The sequence below is a fragment of the Papilio xuthus genome, unplaced genomic scaffold, assembly GCF_000836235.2.
Source record: "Papilio xuthus unplaced genomic scaffold, Pxut_1.1 DF826945.1, whole genome shotgun sequence".
NCBI lineage: Eukaryota > Metazoa > Arthropoda > Insecta > Lepidoptera > Papilionidae > Papilio > Papilio xuthus.
Genome location: NW_013531704.1, coordinates 3,606,954 through 3,629,148, shown reverse-complemented (window position 1 = coordinate 3,629,148; position 22,195 = coordinate 3,606,954). Strand labels below are relative to the sequence as shown.

Here is a 22,195-nt window from a genome sequence, read left to right as displayed (position 1 = left end):
ACAAGTATCCAGAGAAATATTTTGAAATGACATTAAGTCGGAAACGAGTATTGTCAAGTCTTTCACTCAAGTGCGTTTGTTTTGAGAAGACGTTGTAAGGTTAGGATTTATTTATCTTGAAAAATCAAAGCAATCCGAGCTCTAAAATGACTACATTTTGATATTTAAGTGTACTAGTCCTCAGTTATTTTATTTTGTGTGTTAATTTTATACTTATTAGTAGTCATTCAAATTTATTTACGAGCTTGTTTCGACATAAGCATTGATGTGTTTGTGACAAGTGTCTAAAATTGTTTGGTGAAATTTCAGGACGTCATGCCTTTCGCAAGATTCGTCCAACCGGGGCGAGTGGCCCTGGTGGCCGAAGGCCCATTGAAGGGAAAATTAGTCAGCGTGGTTGATGTCATTGATCAAACGCGTGCACTCGTCGATGGACCCGGCAGCGGTGTCCCCAGGCAACAAATTCGTTTGAACCAGCTTCACTTAACAAAGTTCCGCCTTAAGTTTCCGTTTACTGCACCTACACGTGTCGTAAGAAAAGCGTGGACAGATGAGAAACTTAATGAAAAATGGGCCGAAAGCCAATGGTCCAAAAAGTTAGAAAACAAAGAGAAACGCGCTCAAATGACAGACTACGACAGGTTTAAGCTGAGCTCAGCGCGGGTTAAGAGGAATCGTGCCAGAACTCCAGTATTTAAGAGTCTGAAGGCCCAGGCGGCGCGCAAAGGTGTCTTTGGCAAGAAGAAAGTACCCAAAGCATCGGTCAAGAAACCCCGCGTAAAAAAAGAAACTTCAGCGAAGAAGCCAGCTAAGAAGTAATTCTTATTTTGTATCTGAATGAATAAGTGTATGACTTTGAAAGGATTTGTCGGAATAAAGAATTACTTTTAGCTTAAATGTGTCAATTGATTTTTATCCATATATTAATTTCCTATTGAATAGCTTATGAGGTGAGTTTTATTGTTTTATTTATTAAATATGTTTTTTCTTTACTCAATCTTTTTTATGTTCCAGGTCCAGATGAGCAAGTTCTATAATAGGTAAGAGTTAAGATTACTAGACCATCTAGGTAATTGCTGTACAAATGCTCACATTCATTTGTCATTTCCCATGCAGTTTAACAATTGTAAGAGTAGCATTCTCTGGGCCTTTTGTTACATGACTAATAATTTATTTGTACAAACATTTTAAAGATTATTCCTACATTCTTACTAATATAAAAGTAAATGTTTGGATAAACGGATGTTCGTTAGAAGGTATCTCCAGAACTGCTGCATGGATGTAGCTGAAATTTGGCATAGATGTAGAACATGGAAGACATACTATGGATAGGCTACTTACTAAGTTTTGTAATGCCGCACAGATGGAGTCGCGGCAACAGCTATTAACTATTTAAACATTTAGCCCAGGATATATTGTTGAACACTAGATTAAAGTGTAGTTTTACCCTACCAAAGCCGATACATGTGATGTATAAATCTAGCATGTGTGACTCTGGTTAGGAACATTATCACATTCTGTGTAAGATGCCTTGTTTTGACAAGTCGTCCAAGGGTTGAATGTTACATTAAAATTATTATTAACAATACTCAATTATGGTTTGATCATGTTTAACATAATTAAGGTTTTTTTTTTGTTTTAGAGCACACATGACTCAATATGGTTGGAAATCAACTCACTGGACATAAATTGATATTCCATAAGAGATGAAGAGTCAAGATGTCCGTAATTTGTAAGTATCTTTAAATTCCTTTCGAACATATCTAAAAAATGTTATATGATGAATTAAAAATAGTCTCGTTCGTATGAACTTTGTAATGATTTCAAAATTACCAAATTAACTGATAAATAACTTTTTAACACTGTTATTTTATTGTTACGATAAATAAAGGAATAACATATTATTTTTATTACAGATCTTTGTAGTAAGACTATAAAGTTTCAAAGTATCAAGAGTAAAAATGTAAGTACATTAAATACTAAGTAAGACATACCTAAATTAGTAGATAAAATTTGATATTAAAAACTTAACTAACTATTGTTGTTGCAATTTTTAAACAAATCTAGTAATAATTTACTGCTAGATGGCTGATTTTAATTTTTCATATGATGAATAAAAAAAGTCTCGTTCGTATGAACATCAAGTTATGATTTTAACATTACCAAAAGACAACTGACTAAATATGTTTCATACTAACAATAGGTGGAACATAACTGTTTCATTGATGAGCAACACTTTGTTTTTCAGATGTTCAAAAAAAATTTAAATATACTGGAAAAGAATATATGAAGATAAGAACAGACATGTAAGTATGTTTAAAGTTTTTCTAAGTTCTAATCTTAGTATAATACAATGTAGAGATAAATGTAATGGAACAAGAATAAATTATTTTACCCTACCAAAGCCGATGTATGCTATGATAAAACTAGCGTGCGTGACTCTGGTTAGGAACATTATCTCACTCCGTGTAAGACATTCGATTGTTATAATCATATGTCCAAGGGTTGAGTGGCACAAATTACATAAAATTTTTTAGAATACATTAAAGATTTTCCAAATCACCTTTAAAATGTTCGAATTGAATGGTTATATAACATTGCCATAATAAAAACTTTATTCTTTTCTCTTTGTTTACAGGTTTAAATAAAAAAAGAACAAAATGTCATGCCATTTAAGAATGAATTCAGTTTATGAATAAAAAAAATAGTACGCCTCAATAATGACGTGTAAGTACATAATTTGTAAGAAAATAAATAATTCTTGTCCCTTTTGCTCAAAATATGAATAAAAAATCATAAGGAAATTAATTAATCCACCATTTGATATATGATGATTTAAGTTATCGCCCCAGTCTGAACTAATATGTAGATTGATATTTTACTGATTATTTAAAATAGAAATATAATTTTTTTTTTTTTGGAAAATGTTTATTTACTGAGTGTTCATTTTTGTTTTAGTTCAAAAAGGGCCATGAATCAAGTATTTTGTCACAACTACACACATAAAATTTGCAGTTATACAGGTATGTAATAAAATTCTTTAAAAGAAAATATAAAAAAAATTGTTCTGCATTATTGTATTTGTAAAACAAAACCCATTTTTATGATGATATAATTATCGCCCCAGTCTGAAGTTAAATTGTTGATCCGATATACTGACTTACTTCTATGTTATTATAACATATTTACATTATTACTATTTTATTTATTACCTTATCTTGTTTCAGACTTGGCAGCAACACAACAGTATTATGTTTAAAGAGTTTTGTTCTTAGTGGACATTAGACTTGTAATGACATTGGAAATCAGGTATGGATAGAAATAATTTATCTACAAAATAAAATACATCCAAAGACAAATTTTAAAATGATGTTAATTTTATCGCCCCAGTCTGAACAAAACTGTTGATTGATACAACACTGATGGTTATAAAAAGATTAAATATTGTTTACTAAATAGTATTTTTATTAAAAGTGATTTTTTATTGTTTCAGGTTATAAATCAAATATTGAAGATATATTAAAAAGAAAATATTTTCTTAAGGTACCTTATCTGCACAATATGTTTAGATTATTTTTCCTATTTAACAAGTAGATAAGTTTTATTTAAATGATGGTATTTACAAGCATATATCATATAATTTTGATGAAAATTTAACAACTGACTAAATTGTAATTGCCTTTCAATGTAATAAACATTTATTCTTAAAAAATTAAAGTTTACTTTTCTTTTGCAGGTCAAAATAACAAAATAATAAGAACAGATGCAGATAAAATAAATGTTACAATTAAAGGTTAGCAATTTTTTTTATATTTTAATTTGGAAGAAATTCAGGTTTGAATTTTATTCTAAATATAGTACACAGAAGACCTTTTAAATATGTTGGAATTTTTCTTTCTATTATAAATTATTAATTTACTACGTTTAAAACTGTAAATGATGATAAATATAGTTATCCCTGTCTCACAAAGCCATGGGGAAAATATGGTATGGTAACAACTGAACATAATTATATTTTTATCTAACTAATACTTAACTGTGACAAAATGTAATAATTTTCTTTTTGTTGTTTCAGACCGTCAGCGAAGTCATATAATAACCACACATTAAGGTATGGCATTTGGAAATTTTTATCAACTTTTATAATTTAAATTTGTTAGAGAATTTACAAGCTACAATTAAAGATTTTCTTTACTTATCGTTGGTTTCCGAGAATAAAATGTTTTGAACAGAGATTTTGGTCTCAGAAACCCACTGTTAATCTTACTCCGTAAGCAAACATGTCAAACTATGACTTAATTAAAAATTTCATTCAATGTTAGTTTTTAAATTGAACTCCTTAATTTTTAATGATGATAAATATAGTTATCCCTGTCTCACAAAACCATGGGGAAAATATGGTATGGTAACAACTGAGAAAAAAATTAATTATAGTTGTCACTTAATTGTTTATTTATCAGCAACTAATTTACATATTCATTTACAGGTCTACATAACGCTTTAGAAAACTCATTCGCATAATGGGAGTGATTTAAAGGTAAATTTTTAGTTTCTTTATTTCTACCTCTACTTTCTTTTTCATTAATTGTCGTAAAATGTTTCATGATGAATAATTTGACAAGCATATATCTGCAATTACTGTGAAGAATAATTTGGACTGAAACTTTTAAATATTAAAAACAGGGATAATTTTGTACATAAAACATATTAACATATTTTTATTTTATTTTCAGATGCAAGTAAAAGTTCGTGAGTTACGATATTATAATAAAATTTTGCGCTATAAGTAATATTTGACAATTAAATAAATGTTTTGAAATATGTATTGTGTTTCATTCACCATTTTTTAAATAAATGTTAGTGTTCTATTTAATTTATGGGGTAAAAACCTTAATTAGGTCAGTGGAAGTGAAGATATCGCAAAATCTATTTTTACGTTATCATTTACCACTTCCACGCAAATGTTTGATATATAACACATAAACACTGCATCGTTACAATTATTTCGTCCAGTTCCACTATTTATCATTGAAATCATGGAGTACATTCTCGTAGTCGAATTTGAATCTCCAAGCGAGGTTACATCTAAAATTATGGTGAGTCAAAACTTGTTCAGTTGAGCAAGGACAAATTGCTTTTTACACATAAACCAAAATCAATTACAGAATCTACCACTAACGCATCTAATTCAACTGGAAAGTCATTTTCAAAACTTGAATGTTTTGTGCAAAAGAATACAAGATGAAATGTTCGAAGTAGATGTGGAAGGTGTTAAAATATTGAATGTTCTCGGAGGATCTTCATTCTGGTAAGAATAACATTCCTGCGAGCAACGCACATGTATTTCATCATCAACCGGCCCCTATCCCTACGGAGGTTCGACACATTATGTCCTATTCTTCCAGACATCTCCATCAGCCGTCATTTCTGTATTTACTCGCATCCTACGCATTACCTTTTTTAAATAGTCCATCGATACTTTCTTTGATCTTCCTCTACTTTTGTAGCCAAACAAATTCAATCTTATTACTTTCTTACTTATGCGATCATCATCTTTGCATATGTCCATACCACTGTAACCTTTTGCTAATCGATTTCTTCTTTCCATTCCCCGCCATCCCTATCAAAATTCCTCTAATACGCACACATTCTTAACTTTTTCCCTTCTTAATAAACCACATCCTTCTTCACATATGCTTCTCAGACACATCCTTTCATCCATAACCGAAAATGTTACGTATTTAATTACGACGGGTCTCACGACCGACTTGTAGATCTGTATGTCCTTTAAGCTTAAGTGGCATTTGATATGGAGTATTACTTCACATATTGTACAAAATAAATGACTTCAGTTACAGAGTGGTAAGCCAATCCATGGCAATTGAAGAAACAGTCATTGGAGGAGGAACAGTTAAAATCCAAAAAACTATTTGGACGTTGGGCAAAGAAAAAATAAGTGAATAATAAACACTTCAAAAATTTATTATACGTAAAGGGAAAACTTAAAAGTTTTCATTAATTTTCTAAGGTTAATTCACTTTGACAATCACTTGGTACTCGATCCGTAAATAATTCAGGAATCTGGAAAATTTTATAAATTAACGTTTAATACATTTTTAACATATACAAGCTTTGTATATGTTAATTTTTAAGGTTCACTGTTGTTTTTGTAAATCATTCATTTGTAAATATTACCTGTGGTGTATAGGCTTCTACTCTATCAAGCAATGTTTCAGAATACCCAGGTGAATAATACCTAAAACAGATTTATTTCCCTTGAAGTATTGGCCTAAAATAAGTAAAATGATAACTTATAATAACTATAAAATCAATAAAGCATACCTCACGATTTCTTCGGGGAAACAACTGTTTATAATATTGATATACTCCTTAAGAGATGTGCCGGGTACAGTATCGATTTCCTGTATTCTTTTTAATGCACCAGTTGATACAAATAACCTCCGGGCTCTTGCATCATTGGGTAATATCTAAAAAATCGCCACGTTGGTTACTTTGTGTTCGTTCTCATACGAATTAACGATTATTAAAACTTTTACATGGATTGGTGGCATTGATTCGAACTAAAAATAAAACTGTGTTATTTATTTAAGCTTTTCAGTTAATTATCAAATCCGTAAAATTTTTGAATTATTACGTATAGCGTATAAATATGGTATTTATTAAATTAAGTTTTAACGCATTTTTTTTTAGTAATTCATCTTTAATTTAAATTATTTAACATTTTGGAAATTAAGTGCGTAAAGTGTTCTGTGGTCTTTGTTGACTTTTGAGTGAGTTTGACTTTGACATCTGGATGTCAATATTTGAAAAGTCACAAAACAGAAAGATAACCTTAAAATTTAGACATAAATACTTTCATATTTCCATTGAATATATATTTCTTATAATTCGTTGGATTGTTTCACTTTAAATGAAAGTAAAACTTTAGAATAATGGGTAGCCGAGGCCGTGGCAGGGGAGGGGGACTCTCATTTACACATGAACAACTTCAATCTTTTGGTATAAATCGAGGTGAAAATACTGCAACAACTCTCGCTCCGCCACCATTATTTCCGAAACTTGAAGCGAAACCTTTGCCTCTCAACTGTGATGCGGCGACTGATTATATGGTGATTGTAAAGGATCAATTTATAGAGTATTTACATGAGTCGCCGGCGTATGTTAAACCGAATACACGTACAGATGGTATAGAACGTTATTCGGATAAATATAAGCAATTGGCACTGGATGCTAAGCGAGGTAAAGTACTGGATTGTGTTTGGGAAAACATGCCGGCGGAGTTAAGACCGCAAGCGAACAGAATTCGAATCACATCACGAAAGCGTAAACTGGACGATGCAAATGTATTGAGTAAAAAACTTCAAACTCTTGAAAAGAAAGAGACTTTGGATGAAAACAATGCGACAGAAAATAAGGATGAGAATACTGTCAAAAAAGAGAATGAGAATGAAGATGACGAAGAGTTGGAGGACGAAGAGGAGCAGGAATATGAAATTGATGAAGGCACAGACTATGCCAACAATTACTTTGACAACGGAGAAGATTATGATGAGGAAGATGACAATCTTGATGATGGGCCTGTTTATTAATAATGCAGTGGTTTTTACTACTTATTATAACCTGTGATAAATATATTTTACCTAGTTTGTATTACAATAAAGGCTTTTTAATGTAAACCTGAGACAAATATCCTTTGTCAATCATTAACCCATATAATTTTAAGTACATATACTAAAAGTATTCGTAATATCATTTAACATGAGTGGGATTAAGCAAGAATATTGCAAGATTCTACAGAATGAATAGTGGTTAAACATGAATAATAGCAATATATAGACATTACCTTAGCATACTGTGCCAATACATATTTGAGGACACAAGCAGGTGCTGCATGCAGTAGAGGCTCCAGTGCTGGTCTGTGCAGGCAGCACTGTAATGCCTGCTTTAGACAACATAATGCTCTGGCACGCACCTCTCCTGACGACTTTGGGTTTGTATACAGCTAAAAAAACATTGTATAATTTATAATAATTCTATTACATATAATAGACATGTATTTTCTTTATTATCTAGGTACATTTGTGTAGATAACACTAATGAAACTTACTACTTTAATCAAATGTTTACTTTGTAATATATTAAACATATATCACCTGCAATAATCTTGGAAAGGCATTCGCCACAGCAACTGCTAGACTATGTTGTGGGGAGTGTTTAGCAATGTGGCCCAGAGTCCATGAGGCAGCACAAACTTCTGCTTCTTCTGCCTCATCATTCTGTAGAATTTCCACTAAAGCTGGAATTGCCTGGACAAATAAACATGAGATTTTACATTATATTACACCTATGATGGCCAAGGTTACAATAATTTTATGCCAATTTTATGACAAAACTATGCCAAGATGATGTAATAGATTAAAATATCTATGACTTTTTGTTGCTATTGATTTCATTGCATTGACATCTATCAAGTTACACCTTGAAGAGAATAGTATATCATACCTTAGCTTCGATAACAGCCATGGCGAGCTGGTCGGACTGTCCGGCGATGAAACCAAGCGCCATGCAGGCGGGCACGCGCGCGCCTCCGCCGTTCTCCGACAGCAACTCTACCAGCGGCCCACATCCGCCCGTGTTCACTACCAGTTGGGCCAACTGAGATACAAAGAAATCTGTTTATTCGAAAAAACATAACTGAATTTTTTTCACTTATTGCGTTTTGACAATTCTTTTGCCAGCTCTATTCGCGAAATCGCCTATAATTTCCTCCCTGTGCATTCTTTTCTAAAGATATATTATTTTTTAAAAGAATGTAGCGACATATACTTTATATGGATGGCTGTTTCTCCTCAAGTATACTACTGATTGTCCCTTTATCCAAGTGAGATTAACAGGTTTTTACCTGTTCTTACCTCAGAATCTACACTAAGGGAATTCTTAAGTATCCCTTAAACTACTCGGAGTGCGGCAGATAGTATAGTATTGGTGGTGATGTTTTACATCGATGGAGTGTCGCACAATGTCGCGCAGCAAACAGGCGGCGGCGCGGCGCACGGGCGCAGCGTGGTGTGCGGCGTGCAGCAGCGCCGGCGGCAGCGCACCGCCCGCCACCGTCGCCTCCGCCAGCTCCACACGCGCGCTCGCCACCGCGCTCAGCGCGCACAGCGTGCTGCGCTACACACGTCACACGCAATTGCTCATGCTATATACAACACTAGCTGTTGCCCGCGACATCGTCCGCGCGGGATTTTTTAAAAAAATATTCAAGAGTTATGATATGACAATTTATATAGTGTCCCGCTCATTCATATTTGTAATGTATTATACGTAACCACATGATACAAATTATATTGCTAATTTAATTTAAATTAACACAAAACTTATGGCAAGTATAAATGTAAAAAAGTGCTACGATAAAAATTTACCTTTAATTTAGGATCCTGATTATCAAGACCTCGTACCAGGTGACAGATGGACCCCGCATCAACGACGGCTTCGGGCTTGTGCTTCGCAAGATCCACGAGAGCGCCTGCTGTGATCTGTATAGCAATATTACAATGTTATACGCATCAAACTATCAACATGACTTAACGTATCACGAACCTTACCGAGGCATAATTTTTGCACTAATTAATTACCTTAAGGTACCTTACTTAAAAACTTGTAAGGTAACATTTTCTTTCTTGTCGCTTCCCGACTTCCCGTGCATTCTTTTAACGTTGATCATTTGATGCAACGTGTAATTCAAAATATGTAGTACCTGTTTAAGACTTATTTCGGGTTCTTGGAAGGCCAGCACGAGTAGGGGCAGAGTGCCAGCGTCAACCACTTTTCCCGCGAGCAACTCGCTGTGTTTCCCTATGTAACCCAACGCCCACGCCGCGTTCTCTTTCACCTACGCCACAACTTTATTTTATAATCTAGTTGCCACACTCGATATGGGACACATATTTATCAATAAAGAATTAAGATAGTGGTTTGAGAGTCACTTGAAGAAATTAAAGTGTCTCCATTGGAGTACTCACTACTTGAATGTAAGTCGGGTTTTATTTTTTCGATTCTACCCTACTAGTGATAGGGGTGGGAGGTTACAATTAGCATGCTAAAAACGATTGGCGATTTCTGTCTGAGTATTCTATAGCTACTTTGATTGAATGTAAAAGCTGTGAGAGACAAGAGAGTTTTATACAGAACACATAATTTACCTGTGTATCGAAGTCTTCCATACATGCTACGATATGTTCTAAAGTTCCAAATCTTACTATCATAGATGCTAGTTCTTCATTATGTCTAGAATTGTACAAATAAAATGTAATATGCAAGCTAAAGTATTACACTATCAATTGCAAAAATAAAAACTTACTTTGCAATCGCCCTTATTAAATATAAAGCTGATCGTTTGTAGTACACCTGAAATTAAACTTCCTTTTATTGAATTATCATCGTTCAGCTTTTAAAATGTCTTCCTTTCAAGTATCAAAATTACGTCATGTTATTCTAAGCGTGTCTATAAATAACACAATAGATGAATTGGTTTAAAAAATATTTACATTAAATTTATGTAGATTTTCCAGCGTGGTGGTAAGTATGCCGCCGTCCAGCATCTGTCGCGCCACCGCCTCATCGTGTTCAGCCAGCCGCGCGGCTGCAACCACCGCGCACTGCCGCACCGTGCTGCACGCGTCCGACACCAGGGGGCGTAGCAACTCTAATGTACCATAAAGCTTAGAATTTTTTGTTTTAACGCTGCTGTTTTTATTTAAAGCCAGTACAATGATTTATAAAATACCCACAAACGCCCATTTAATCCAAGACGTCTAGGTATTAAACTATAAGAGCTTTGGTATTGATTTAAAAACTTTCTTGAAAACAAACACACCATACAAAATTATCCCTAGCTAATTAGAGATGTACTCACCAAGTACTCCAGCACTATCAAGGCACTTCACATTAGTGGATCTTGTGGCCAAATCTGCTATAGCCTGGGCAAAAGTTAGCCGAGCTTTTTGGTATGTGTCGAATACTGGAAGATTTGTAATAGTAAATAGAACGAGGATGCGTAGTATTGAAGCAGTCATGAAAAAGTAGTCTCGATAACCTGCCAGTGAAACTTCAGTTAAACGCCGTTCATTCATGAGGTGACTAAGCTTGTAGGGTGATAGGGATGTGCATGAACATTATGAAATGTAAAGTTTTGGTTTTTATAAAATAACAATACCTACCATTTAAAAAATTATAATTATTATACATTAGCTGGGTTGAAACTAGTTTTGTATTTCGTTCAATGTCAAATCCTTTCGTTGTAGTGCACAATTCAAAGGTTTTTTTTATCGTACATAACTTTACGAATCAATGTTACTCGACGACCGGTACTATAATTTGGAGGCGAACTACCTAAGCATACGGATACCGATATTTTTTTTTATCTTATCTTAATAAGTTACATTGTGTCTAAGATTGGAATTACTCTTACAACAGGACATTGAGCAAAAATGCGTTAGTAAAGAAGATTTTGTTTTTAAATTTAATTTAGCTGTTTTTGTCTTGTACATAAGAGGTGGACTGGACTGCCAAAACATCTAATGCAAAAGCATATTGCTATCTTAATTTGTTCAAACAGAATGAGGGAGATAACAACATCGACAATCTTGCAAGAGTGTACCATCAGTAAACCCACGTTAAGAACTACTGCTGACTACAGTTACAAATGTATAAACAATTTAATATTAAAGATGGATTTTCCGTGTTTGTGTTGCACGGATAGTAACTCGTTTCATGTCACATTCATTAATTTTAAAGTAACGTTGGTCATAGCAATAAAACATTTCTTCGTCTAAAATGTCTAATACTTTACTACTAATTCACACAGTTCCTGATGGTAGTCAAATTTATTTATCTACAAGTAAGTTTTTAATATACCTAGTTGTATGTTTTTCGGACTGCTCATAGAATGGCTCATGGCATTAAATTCTCGAAACACTTGAATCAACAAAAATCTTGTGAATCTTCTTTAATAAAAAATTATATTTTCGAATATGACAGAAAACCATATGGCACCTTGATTTTTAAAATGACACTGTCATTTGTCATCGACAGTTTATTTAGTTTTTTAATTATTTTGCAAATGCTCAAAAACGACCTATGAAAAATTTGTCACATTATCTGTGTGCGTTAAAGTTTTAGAAGTGAAAAATCGAAGTAAATTTTTAAGCGAGCTCTTAGCCTAACAATTAAAAGTACCTAACCGTTACTTGGTTCGCGACTACCTGACTTTGTAGAATAGTGATTTTGCGTAGATAAGTGAAGCATCGAAACTATATAATCATAGTTGTGTTCTTATTGAATATAACATAAATCTAAGTGAACGTCTAGTTAAATTCAGCATTAAGTACTGAACATTACATGCGTAATTTAAATGTACAACAGCACGCTCATCTAGATACTGGGTAGTGATGCGGGCGCAGGCGCAGGCTGTGCAAGAGCCGTGAAGGCCGTGTGACGAGCGGCGCGGGCGCACGTCATGACACACACACGCGGACAGAGCCCAGCCCCGCCGCCCGCGCCTCGCACCCCGCCGGCCGCCTGCCTACCTGGCAAAGTTCACTCACATACGAGTACCTGTAGCATAGCGGAGGCGACCGCGTGCCAACATACTTCCTTGTATTTAACACCGCCATTGTTAAAATGATATCTGTCATTCTCAGATGATTTGTGCATTTAACTGGTGTAAACTCTAAATAAGAATTTCGTAAATATGCCGTACATCATGATAATGGGCAGCCTCAGTGCTCAGCATCTATCGAAGGATGAAGGTGCAACTGTGTATGGATTAAAAAGTGATGAACGAGCCACTTTAGTTCGGGTAATTTTTTTGTTATATATTTTTAAGCACATATCACCTAAGTTTGTTTTGTATACTTAGAAATTATATTGCGGTCATACATATAACGAAGGAATGAATATAATTGCATATGTAAAACAACCATGATAAGGAAAAGTAAACGTTGAATTTATATTATTTTTTGCTAGACTGAACATTATTTGAAAGGCTAGTAACGAAACTTGCAATTTACATCTACATGTTTATATTGTATTTAACTAAGTATGCCGTACATAGGTTTATTACCTAAAATAAAACTAGTGGATACTGTATATAAATAAATAATATATTTATTTGTCTAACCTTTCAGGAGTTGAACTCGTCCTTTGGTATGGCGGTAGCGACATCATCAGACTTGGAGCGTACAGTACGTGTAACCCAAAAGGGACTGACTTTAATGGTCGTGAACCGTCTCCACGGTCTGTTCGGATACGACGTGGTGTCCCATGCTATGGCCATGACGAACGCCAATCGGGAACTCATCTCGTTCACCATGTATAAGAAGTCGAGCCCCAACTCACACGGGCATGGCCACAGCCATTCCTCACACAAGCAGCATTCCCATAGCAGTGTTGTCACCCTATAATCTATTTTGTAAGTGGATATAGAATGACGACACACTTGTATTATATATTGCCATCCCTTTCATTCTCTTTAAGAAAACAGAGACTGCACATGTGTTACTGCACTCGAAAACTACGGTATAATCTGTTAATGTTATTACGTTTATTTGGCACTATAAGTTTCTAGTACTAAAATATCTTTACAATAAAATATTGTTTTTCCTCCCATTGCAAAACAGAGACACCTTATGTGTTTGTACGAATGTACAAATTCGCGGTTACCTATTACAGTTAAAACAGGAATATCATAAAATGTCATCTAAATTGGTAAACTTGTAAATTATAATGGAATCTCTTTATTATAAAACTTTTATAAGGCTTTATGTGATTAATTGCTATTAATAGTATAGGAGACCGTGGTAGGTCGACCTTCACCCATCTGATAAAAAATGAAACATGTTTTTTATCAAATATAATTAATTAAAAAATAGTCCCATGGTAATTAAATAGGTGAAGGTCGATCTGCCATTAACTCTTAGACTATTATTTTTAGTAATAAGTTATTTTCTTAATATAAATTTTAAATCTGACAAGTGACAAAACTTTAATTTCAATAAAAAATAAATGATTTTTTGGAAGTGATAAAAAACAGGGTTTTAAAAATGAAACATTTCATAAATTGTTGTTTGGAATTGTTTTGTAATACAATAAAAAGTGCTTTAATAAAAACTAATAATCGATTTTATCAGTCTTAATTTTATTACCATCGGATATTACTGTTTTTAATTTATATAAAACTATTCAACTATACTGTATATATAGACTAGATTTAAATTATAAATAAACGCAAATTAAACGGTCATTGCTTTTTTAATATAAAAAAAAAAACAAAAAAGAACTGTCAACATTCTTATAAATACGAGTATATCAACAACATGACAAATCGGAACGTTAAATTCGTAAGCAAAGCTATAATTAAAACGCCCATACAAAAAAGATCGTTGAAAATATAATTAGTTTTAAATTGCTGCAATATTGCCATTCTATTCTTAACATCGATCAACGAATTACTAGTTTAAGAAAAAAAAATCGCTTAAAAATGCTTATAATACTTGAAAAAGTACTTCTTAAACTTTAACTGTGACCGAATAAAATGTCACTGAGGTAGACTGATTAACGACCAGGAATACCAAAATGGACATTTATTATAAAGTTTGTATTAAATATTTTCATGTTTATAAATGGTAAATATGGTAAGTTTTCATTGTTGCATCATTTGTATAACAACAAATTTGCCATCTTCCATATTCTACAGTTACAGATCAAGTTATATGAAAACATGGAACAAATTACTTTCTGGAAATCTTTTGTCTTTCCGCTGCCAATTTCTTTAAAGCAGCAGCATACTGCCTTTGTATTTCTATGAGCCTTGTGTACTCATTATGTAAAGTTGCTTTTCGAGCTTTTTCGCTGTTGAATTTCTCCTCAACTTTCTTCACAGTTTGATTTACCCAATCGACTATTGATTCAAATTGCGTCATAAATTCCTCCCTCTTTCTAGTAGATGACATCGCCCTGTGGGAATATTAAATGTTGAATTTTAAATTAGAAATATCTTAACAGTATCGACCGGCAAAACTACCGTGGACATATTATGATAATACACTTACTCTTCATAATTATCTAATATAGAATTGAGTAGGCTCAATTCCTTCGATGTATAAAGTTTAACTTCATACAGGGTGTTGTAAAATATAAAATACTGCTTAGTTTCTTTATGCTTCGATGCAACTGTAATAAACAAAAAGAAAATTATTGTTGTTAATAAATAACAATTATTAAATACTCATCAGTTTGAAATTACACTTAATTAAATATTATTGAAATGTCACAAAAAAAAAGAAATAAATAAGTACGTAATTATATTTTAACTCTATAAAGGTAATTATAAATATAATAAAATGACGTTACATACCTTGATTATAAAGTTCGACAAATCTCTTTTCGTATTGCAACAATTCCGCCGTTCCCGGTATTTCATCAATAGCCACAGTGTACCTAAGTATTTGTCTATTCAACTTGCCCAGCTCTAACCTAGTACTCGCAATGAAACTTTTTAATTTCCCTTCTCTTTCTTGAAATTCTTTCAATTCAGCAGGAGTTAAGGGCTTTTCTTCAACTTCTGCTTTAGGATCCTTGGCATTCCTACAAAAATGTAAATAGGCAAAGATTATGGATTTTCACTATAGATATTCAATTGATACTTCGGAATCATTTCTCTGTAATTTTCATAATCTTTGACGCAAATACTTCCGTTTATAATAACCTTCAAATCTTGTTAAATTTTACCTTAATTCTTCTTCTAATTTCTTGTGCTGCATATCTCTATGTTGTATTATTTTCAATAATTCGTTCCTTTCCTTTGCAAGATCCTTTAGAGATGCATAAAACTCTTTGACATTTTTATCACTGAAAAGAAAAATAATTTTTTAAAGCCATATTACTGTTAACTTTAGTACGTGAAATTCGCATTGGCTTTGAACATGATAAAAAAAGTATCCAAAATATATTTTAGCTTAAAGAATAGCAGACGCGAGATTATCATATAAATTTTTCTTTGCATACCTATGGTTATCAGACTTCATTAAATTTTGTGTAATTTTTTTTAACTTGGACATTGTTTTTGTGTATTGTTGCTTAGCATCTTGCATTCTCTGTTCATGTTTTTTCTTTATAGTTTCCACATCTTTCTCCATTTTGTCTATACTGTCCGTTAATGTAGTTATATCTTGAGAATATTTAATTTTTTCAGTCTCTTCTAGTTCTTTAGGAATGTCTCCCGTTAACTCGGAATGTAAAACTACATAGTGTATCTTTGTATCTGCAGATACATTATTACCTTCAATATTCAAATGTCTATCAGTCTGTAAATGAAAAATGCTTACTGTGAATTTCACTACCGAACGAATGCACAAAAATATATTGTTACTGTTCTTTTCAAAGCGAATAAGAGGGACGACAATATGTTTTTGTACACATGTTTCAGCTGAGAACAATAATAATTTGTTTTAATACCATACCTCAGTGGTAACTTCTGATGGATCAGCCAAAGTCTTCTCATAGTCATACTGCAAAAAAAGTACCATAATGCAATACAAACATAACTTTTTTTTTATAAGATAAGGAGCAAGTAAGTATCAGATCGCCTAATATTCATTAATTCTATGTCCTCAGACATCCACAACACCAGAGGAACCACAGAGCTATTGCCCGGCCTTCATGTAAATTGTCATTTAGCATATAAAATTACAGTCTTTAAGGTTTTATAGTTAATCATGTCCCTGTTCTTATCCCACTCACACCAGATGGTTCACCAAGTTTGCTTGCCCCAGAACAATTTATCTTCCATCATTTCAAATATCCATCCATCAATTCACCCATCTCTTACTAGGCCTTTTAAAAATTAATATGAAACTCATTTTACTGCTTTTAGTTGAAAATAATATAAAAAAAATTAAATACTTACCAAGAAATCAAGATCTTCATCTCTCTGGGAATCATCATGATTGTTAGTTACATGCATCAACATTCGCTGATCATATTCTGACAGAACTGCATTCACTTGTTCCAGCTCATTTGTTGGAAATCCACCTTTTCTCTTTCTAACCCTACATGGTTTGTATAAATCCTGCAATGTTAATGAATAATCTTACTTCAATTTTATTATGAGATACAAATTATAATATATATATGTATATTTACCTGTACTGTAGAAATATTATGTAAAAGTTTTTCCTTTTGCAAATAGTAATTTCTGTCTGATTCAAATATATGATCCTTGTCATACTGCATTACAGCAAACTTTCTTAACTCATCTTCCTTAACTTCTCTAAATTCACTTGAATATTTAATGAGCCATTGTATGAGAGGATAAATATTTATAAAATCCAAACCTTGTATCTGATGAGGTTCTATTATGTAAGGGCACTTCATGGTTGGCAAAATTTTTACAATCTTTTCAGTCAAAGCACTGGAATATAAAATGTTTTATTATGTTCATATTGTTCTGTTAGATTAATTGGTTTTCCAATTGAACTATTGCTTGTAAACCATGGGCCTTTTAGTTTCAGAAATGTAGTTGAATAAAATAATATTATGTACTTGTGTATACAAGAACATAAACAATACAATAACTTCTAATTTTTATATTTAAAAGCAGGTTTTCACTTACATTTTTTTACCAATTGTTAGATTTTCTTCAAATGAAAGGCTTACGTCGACATCAATATCGCATAGTTCAATACACCATGATAGACCTCCCACAATTTTATCGAAAGCAGAAAGTCCCTGCAGTTGAGCACGATAATACCCAGCTGCGACCAGCGCATCACATATTTCGTGCCATTTAACAATTTGCTCTGCATCTTCACGAACTTCAACCTAAATTATTAATGAACAATGAATTAGTTAAGTTTAAAACATAAATAAAACGAGATCTAGTAATTAAACTCACCTTTTTGCCCTCCTTATCTACACCACTGTAAATGTTAATAAGTGGTTTACTTCGGGTAAAAATATTTTTCTGCTTTGCTGCCATTATTTCCTAATTTTTGTTTCATTTATAGCATTAAATAAATTTTGGGATCGTATTAAAATACAAGTTGTAAATGAAAACTTGTTGTTTGATCAATTGTCAAAAACATTATAGACATTGACATCTTAACAATGTTTTTAAAAATTTTAGTTCTGGTCCAGTCAAGTCAATCCAACAATACAGTGTTAGATACTGGTGTGTGCTAGGATGTATGGGATATTACATCTGTGGTCGCACTATTTCTCTATTAAAAACTGTCACTGTCAATGTCAAACAAACAAATCTAATGTCACTGATGAAATTCGGACTGGATTCATATTTTTGCTCTGAATTTTATGCTTTCAAAGATTTTATTTTAAAAATCTAAGGATAAAAACAGCAATCCTTTCGGTGCAAATACTCATTCCACATAATTACGTCATGAACAAACTACAAAGAGTCTTTTGTTGTAAGTAAAATAACCATTTAATTTTAAAGTAATTTATTGTACTTCCATGTTCCGTGCTACTAAAACAATATTTTCATTATCAAAAACAAAGATATATAAAGTATAAATTTTAATAGTGTGGCGTTATAATGATAGTCTGGTCAATGTAGTTGTATCTAGTTGTCGGTAATGCTTACTGCTCGTATTGAAAATCGACTAAAATTTTGTTGTTCTGTTCGTAATATTGTAACTTGTGCAATAGTGTGTTAGCTTGTATTTTATTTAAACTTATTTTGCAAACATATTTTGTGACTTTTATATATTTAAATTTTTTGAAATGTAATTTTAAATCAGGTACAGGCCCTCAAAACAAACTAATGAAAATTATAGTGGTTTTACATTGATATGATTATAGAGCTTGTCAATGGGACATGGAAGTAAAATTTATGACTAATGTGCAATGATTTATTATGAGCAATCTACAATTGAGGAAATTCATTTCAGAGTTCATTGGATAGTATTGACTCTGACAATTATTAACTATGGAAAATAATATTGATGTAGTTGATGAGATATCATCATTGCTGGATTCTGAAAAGTACAAAGAAGCCCTAAGTTTACCAAATAATGTGAAATTTGCACAAAGTTTTAAAGAAAATTGTTGGGATTTGATATCAATAATAATTAATAAGGTGCATGATGACACAATTATTTTAAAGCCTTCATTGCATGGGGCATGTGAACAACTACTAAACCTTATAGTTGAAAAGGCAACTCCCGAAGAAACTCTGTTGGAATTCATTGAACAAGTGGAAGTGGCCAAAAATGATGCTCAATTTAGTATTATTTTAACGCCATTACAACAACTTCTTGAAAGATTAAAAGCAAAACGTGGGCGATCGTTAGAATGGTGCCTCAATTCTATCTCCACTTACATTGAAACTATTCCTACCCCAGAATACTTTTTAGAACAAAAAGAGCGTTTGTTAATGGATTGTGATAATAATATCAGAAGAGTTGTGAAAGTGTATTCATTGATTCCACCATTTTACAAACCTTTTATTGCTGAGCTGAAAAGGGAAGATAATGTAAAAGTCAAACAAACAATATGTGCTTTTCTTGTCAGCCTTTTGGGAAAACCAATTATTTATATTGATTTGGATCCGGATTCAAATGCTCAAAGTGAAGCCAGGCAAACTTGTTCAACTATAATAGATGATATTTGCTCATTGGAAAAGAATGTTCTCAAATTTTTATTCTATATTGAAGAATGTAGTAAAGAGAAGAAAATATCCAGATTAAATGAAGATTCGGGAGAAGAATTATCAGCTTATGAAAATAAAGACAAAATTAATATGACTTCACTTGCCGGGTTGTTTTATGTTGTATTCTCTGGCCATTTCAACATAATGGATAATGCAATTCCACAAGTTTATAGTATTGAATATATTGTTCATACTAGTCTTCTCGCTGTAAATAATCTACTGTGTAACACAGAGTATGGCCCACTAAGTAAAGCTTTGTCGTTATGCAAAGCACTTTTAAATCGTCTACCAAATATTGTTACTTATGATGTGCTATCAATACCCGTGCATTTCAACTTATTAAAGGGTTTAGTGAATGTTGCTATTTATTCTAATTATGTAGTTATACGTAAAACTGCAGTTAATTTGATAAGTGTACATGTAAATAAATTTCAATACAAAGGAAGATGTTTGCTTATAAAGTACATATTTGAAATTGCAAATCATTCTGGTATGATTGGTTATGCAATAACATTGTACAAGAATTCAATTAATGAGGCATTCAAAAATCCTGTGTTAGATGAATGTTTCACTGGTGATCAGCTTATGTATATGGTCAGAAAGATCTGTCATCTGCCTCATGGAGCACAATCTGATTTAGTAGAATTAGCTGATCAAATAATAACCGCATTAAACTTTTTAAGATATCTCATTTTAAAGGATACTTTAAATCAAAGTGGTATTAAGAACAATTTTTCATATATCGAAAGTGATTATTTAGAAAATTTAAGAACCGGTTTAAATTTATCTAAGGCACATTATGAACAGAAATTAAAAGAAATTGAAAACAAGAATTATACACAACAAGGAGTTGATGTATCTATAAATGTTGGTGGCAACACTTTGGATAATATACCCATAGAAAATAAGAGGGAAATATTGCATTCAGCACTTAATGCTTTTCATTTGATTGAGGGTCTTGTAGCTAGATTATCTGAGTGTATAAATATTTCTAAAACAAGTGTAAATGTTTGATAATAAAAATATCTGATTACGAAATAAAAGTTAATAATGTGAATTTGTTTTTTCTTAATCAATTATGTATAAATGCAATCTCTATATTGACTTTTTCTTTAACAGCTTTGAGAAAAAGCAGCAGAGCTATGCTGCCTCTCACAACAATTTCAATAAATAACCATCAAAGAATTATTAGAACCTATTGTCAAAAAAGTGAAATTCAAAAAGGGGAAATAGTATCAACATTGCCACCAGAACAAGATGAACAACAGTATGAACAAAATGTTAAGGATAGTATATTATCAAAAGCTCTAGATTTTGTACCTAAATTTGGATGGTCTGTTGAATCATTGAGTCATGGTGCCGAAGCTGCAGGCTACCCGGGTATAACACATGGCTTATTTCCTAATGGCGGTGGAGATCTTGTACATTATTTTAATGTTAAATGTAATGAAGAGTTAGTAGAAAAAATGAAATCAGTAAGTAGTTTGTTAAAATGACATTTTTTTTAAATTGTGATTTACTAACACATCTCTTATAAACAGTGGCCTAAGGAAGATTTGAAGAATATGAAAGTACCAGTGCAGCTGATTGAAAATGCTATTATGACCAGACTCTTAATGATACAACCATATAAGTAAGTTTGTAAATATTTGTCTAAGAAACAAATGTATGTCATATAAAACCTATAGTCATTTTGATTATTTGTTTTAGGAGTACTTGGCCAAAGGCAATGGCAATACAAGCTCTGCCTAATAATGTTCCAAATTCTTTAGCAACATTACTTTCACTTGTTGATGATATTTGCTATCATTCAGGAGACCGGAGTGTAGATGTAAGTTTTAATTTAGCACTGATGTAAAACATAAATAGATTACAATATTAATAGACCTAATATAATTCATACATCCAAATCGAGTTACACATTGAGTTGAATTCATTCTCTAAGTTGAATTTTCCTACTTTTCTTTTTTTAGTTCAACTGGTACATTAGAAGAGTGGGACTTGCTGGAATATACAAAGCATCGGAACTATTCTATTTGACAGATAATAGTCAAGACGCTACTGGTACAAGAAACTTTGTCAAATCAAGAATTAGTGATGCTGAATTAATTCAAACAGCACTTAACATGAATCCTGTCTCTGTTGCCCCTCAAACACTAACTGCGGCATTTGTTACGGTAAGTCAACCAACATTTATACAATTGTTATCATTATTTACTAAAAATACTATGTTATATATTAAGCATGTTTTACCAGTGGAAACCTATAGTAATATTATACTTATAGTATTACATTTATTAAATTATGATTTCAGGCTAAAAATATGCTGGGACTGAACACATTGAAGTAATAGTAATACAGCCACTATTAGGAAACAACAATGACAGTATTCTTTTATTTTTGTTAAATAAATAACAGTTTTTGAATTTCGTTTATGCATTTTTT

The 22,195-nt window shown here is 32.3% G+C and overlaps 7 protein-coding genes and 2 long non-coding RNA genes across 11 annotated transcripts; 7 read left to right on the top strand and 2 right to left on the bottom strand.

The window, feature by feature from the left end:
- The first annotated feature begins 59 nt into the window (after positions 1-59).
- Positions 60-897, top strand: RpL14 (ribosomal protein L14). The gene is made up of 2 exons (NM_001312728.1): positions 60-99; positions 310-897. The coding sequence occupies exon 2, from the start codon at positions 316-318 to the stop codon at positions 817-819; it is 504 nt and encodes a 167-aa protein (NP_001299657.1). The 5' UTR covers positions 60-99; positions 310-315; the 3' UTR covers positions 820-897.
- A 447-nt stretch (positions 898-1,344) lies between these two features.
- On the top strand, positions 1,345-3,598 carry LOC106121180 (uncharacterized). Its single transcript, XR_001228041.1, has 7 exons — positions 1,345-1,732; positions 1,917-1,963; positions 2,249-2,306; positions 2,639-2,727; positions 2,959-3,023; positions 3,228-3,309; positions 3,494-3,598. It is a non-coding gene; the product is annotated as an uncharacterized LOC106121180 (long non-coding RNA).
- A 156-nt stretch (positions 3,599-3,754) lies between these two features.
- Positions 3,755-4,825, top strand: LOC106121182 (uncharacterized). Its single transcript, XR_001228042.1, has 4 exons — positions 3,755-3,793; positions 4,076-4,111; positions 4,487-4,537; positions 4,734-4,825. It is a non-coding gene; the product is annotated as an uncharacterized LOC106121182 (long non-coding RNA).
- Positions 4,826-4,843: 18 nt separating this feature from the next.
- On the top strand, positions 4,844-5,982 carry LOC106121178 (uncharacterized). Its single transcript, XM_013316694.1, has 3 exons — positions 4,844-5,096; positions 5,166-5,308; positions 5,853-5,982. Exons 1-3 carry the CDS (start codon positions 5,037-5,039, stop codon positions 5,962-5,964), a joined length of 315 nt encoding a protein of 104 aa, XP_013172148.1. The 5' UTR covers positions 4,844-5,036; the 3' UTR covers positions 5,965-5,982.
- LOC106121174 (sperm-associated antigen 6) lies at positions 5,958-12,524 on the bottom strand. Its single transcript, XM_013316690.1, has 14 exons — positions 11,941-12,524; positions 10,940-11,044; positions 10,572-10,729; positions 10,385-10,431; positions 10,227-10,311; positions 9,782-9,916; positions 9,447-9,560; positions 9,022-9,195; positions 8,524-8,676; positions 8,175-8,327; positions 7,865-8,023; positions 6,343-6,488; positions 6,196-6,256; positions 5,958-6,081 (listed from the first exon to the last, which is right to left on the bottom strand). The coding sequence occupies exons 1-14, from the start codon at positions 11,978-11,980 to the stop codon at positions 6,016-6,018; spliced, it is 1,596 nt and encodes a 531-aa protein (XP_013172144.1). The 5' UTR covers positions 11,981-12,524; the 3' UTR covers positions 5,958-6,015.
- On the top strand, positions 6,766-7,621 carry Polr3G (RNA polymerase III subunit G). The gene has a single exon (XM_013316692.1). The coding sequence runs from the start codon at positions 6,954-6,956 to the stop codon at positions 7,608-7,610; it is 657 nt and encodes a 218-aa protein (XP_013172146.1). The 5' UTR covers positions 6,766-6,953; the 3' UTR covers positions 7,611-7,621.
- A 164-nt stretch (positions 12,525-12,688) lies between the features above and the next one.
- Positions 12,689-14,284, top strand: LOC106121177 (uncharacterized). Its single transcript, NM_001312719.1, is given in 2 exon segments — positions 12,689-12,883; positions 13,212-14,284. Coding segments are annotated over 2 exon segments (384 nt in total). The 5' UTR covers positions 12,689-12,775; the 3' UTR covers positions 13,488-14,284.
- On the bottom strand, positions 14,224-18,188 carry fidipidine (coiled-coil domain-containing protein 93). The gene is made up of 10 exons (XM_013316686.1): positions 17,978-18,188; positions 17,696-17,904; positions 17,227-17,494; positions 16,991-17,152; positions 16,545-16,592; positions 16,090-16,388; positions 15,814-15,933; positions 15,440-15,669; positions 15,135-15,255; positions 14,224-15,039 (listed from the first exon to the last, which is right to left on the bottom strand). The coding sequence occupies exons 1-10, from the start codon at positions 18,059-18,061 to the stop codon at positions 14,814-14,816; spliced, it is 1,767 nt and encodes a 588-aa protein (XP_013172140.1). The 5' UTR covers positions 18,062-18,188; the 3' UTR covers positions 14,224-14,813.
- A 135-nt stretch (positions 18,189-18,323) lies between these two features.
- On the top strand, positions 18,324-22,185 carry Coq9 (ubiquinone biosynthesis protein COQ9, mitochondrial). 3 transcript variants are annotated; one of them, XM_013316689.1, is made up of 7 exons: positions 18,324-18,506; positions 18,990-19,617; positions 20,868-21,225; positions 21,292-21,383; positions 21,461-21,581; positions 21,724-21,927; positions 22,065-22,185. In XM_013316689.1, exons 2-7 carry the CDS (start codon positions 19,028-19,030, stop codon positions 22,098-22,100), a joined length of 1,401 nt encoding a protein of 466 aa, XP_013172143.1. In that variant the 5' UTR covers positions 18,324-18,506; positions 18,990-19,027; the 3' UTR covers positions 22,101-22,185. The 3 variants fall into 3 exon arrangements, with proteins under 3 accessions (XP_013172143.1, XP_013172142.1, XP_013172141.1); XM_013316688.1 differs by lacking the exon at positions 18,990-19,617 and having other exon boundaries at positions 20,870-21,225; XM_013316687.1 differs by lacking the exons at positions 20,868-21,225; positions 21,292-21,383; positions 21,461-21,581; positions 21,724-21,927; positions 22,065-22,185 and having other exon boundaries at positions 18,990-20,848.
- The last annotated feature ends 10 nt before the right edge of the window (positions 22,186-22,195 follow it).

Excerpts from the sequence above, each read along its gene's own strand:
- RpL14 (NM_001312728.1), top strand. The coding sequence starts at position 316 with ATGCCTTTCGCAAGATTCGTCCAACCGGGGCGAGTGGCCCTGGTGGCC.
- LOC106121178 (XM_013316694.1), top strand. The coding sequence starts at position 5,037 with ATGGAGTACATTCTCGTAGTCGAATTTGAATCTCCAAGCGAGGTTACA. Across the intron at positions 5,097-5,165 it reads AGGTTACATCTAAAATTATG|AATCTACCACTAACGCATCT; the intron begins GTGAGTCAAAAC and ends AATCAATTACAG. Across the intron at positions 5,309-5,852 it reads CTCGGAGGATCTTCATTCTG|TTACAGAGTGGTAAGCCAAT; the intron begins GTAAGAATAACA and ends AAATGACTTCAG.
- Polr3G (XM_013316692.1), top strand. The coding sequence starts at position 6,954 with ATGGGTAGCCGAGGCCGTGGCAGGGGAGGGGGACTCTCATTTACACAT.
- LOC106121174 (XM_013316690.1), bottom strand. The coding sequence starts at position 11,980 with ATGAGCCATTCTATGAGCAGTCCGAAAAACATACAACTAG. Across the intron at positions 11,045-11,940 it reads TCCGAAAAACATACAACTAG|TATTCGACACATACCAAAAA; the intron begins GTATATTAAAAA and ends CAAATCTTCCAG. Across the intron at positions 10,432-10,571 it reads AAAATCTACATAAATTTAAT|GTGTACTACAAACGATCAGC; the intron begins GTAAATATTTTT and ends GTTTAATTTCAG.
- fidipidine (XM_013316686.1), bottom strand. The coding sequence starts at position 18,061 with ATGGCAGCAAAGCAGAAAAATATTTTTACCCGAAGTAAACCACTTATT. Across the intron at positions 17,905-17,977 it reads TAGATAAGGAGGGCAAAAAG|GTTGAAGTTCGTGAAGATGC; the intron begins GTGAGTTTAATT and ends TTAATAATTTAG. Across the intron at positions 16,389-16,544 it reads CATCAGAAGTTACCACTGAG|ACTGATAGACATTTGAATAT; the intron begins GTATGGTATTAA and ends TTTCATTTACAG.
- Coq9 (XM_013316687.1), top strand. The coding sequence starts at position 19,028 with ATGGAAAATAATATTGATGTAGTTGATGAGATATCATCATTGCTGGAT.